Consider the following 427-nt stretch of genomic DNA (forward strand, 5'->3'; position numbering starts at 1 on the left):
GGTGTCCTCGGCCCCGTCCCTCACCCAGGAACCCCGGCCCTATCCTCGACCGTCCCGCCCCCTACCTTTCTCAGTCACCACGAAGCACTGCTTCACCGGTCCCACCTGACTGAACAACTCCTCCAGCTGCTCACTGCGGGCCGAAGGAGGGAGGCGGCCCACAAACAGGGTCAACCCAGCCATGAGGCCAGGAAACGGAGGCGCAAGGATGCGAGCGAAGCAGGCCGCGCACACGAGTCAAGCAGCTGGCTTTAGCAAGCCGAGCACGCCAAGTTGCCGGGAGGTTCCGGAAGTGCTCTTTACTCAAAAGAGTCCGAAGGCAAACGTGGTGGGATGGGGAAAAAACGTTCCGGAACGAAAAAAATGGTGACTCCGGGGGGCGGAGTTTCTTGAATGGTGCTCCACCCCTAGTCCAAGTACCGCCCCA

General features: G+C 61.4%; 1 protein-coding gene across 1 annotated transcript in view; it reads right to left on the bottom strand.

Annotated features, from left to right (window-relative positions):
• RBM28 (RNA binding motif protein 28) overlaps nucleotides 1–221 on the bottom strand; it is a 26,271-nt gene extending 26,050 nt beyond the window's left edge. The window contains exon 1 of the mRNA XM_011357261.2: nucleotides 66–221. Within this exon, the coding sequence (XP_011355563.1) occupies nucleotides 66–183 (118 nt within the window). The 5' untranslated portion in view covers nucleotides 184–221. The remainder of the gene's footprint in view (nucleotides 1–65) is intronic.
• Between the last annotated feature and the right edge of the window lie 206 nt (nucleotides 222–427).

This window comes from Pteropus vampyrus, unplaced genomic scaffold (genome assembly GCF_000151845.1).
Source record: "Pteropus vampyrus isolate Shadow unplaced genomic scaffold, Pvam_2.0 Scaffold33, whole genome shotgun sequence".
Lineage (NCBI taxonomy): Eukaryota > Metazoa > Chordata > Mammalia > Chiroptera > Pteropodidae > Pteropus > Pteropus vampyrus.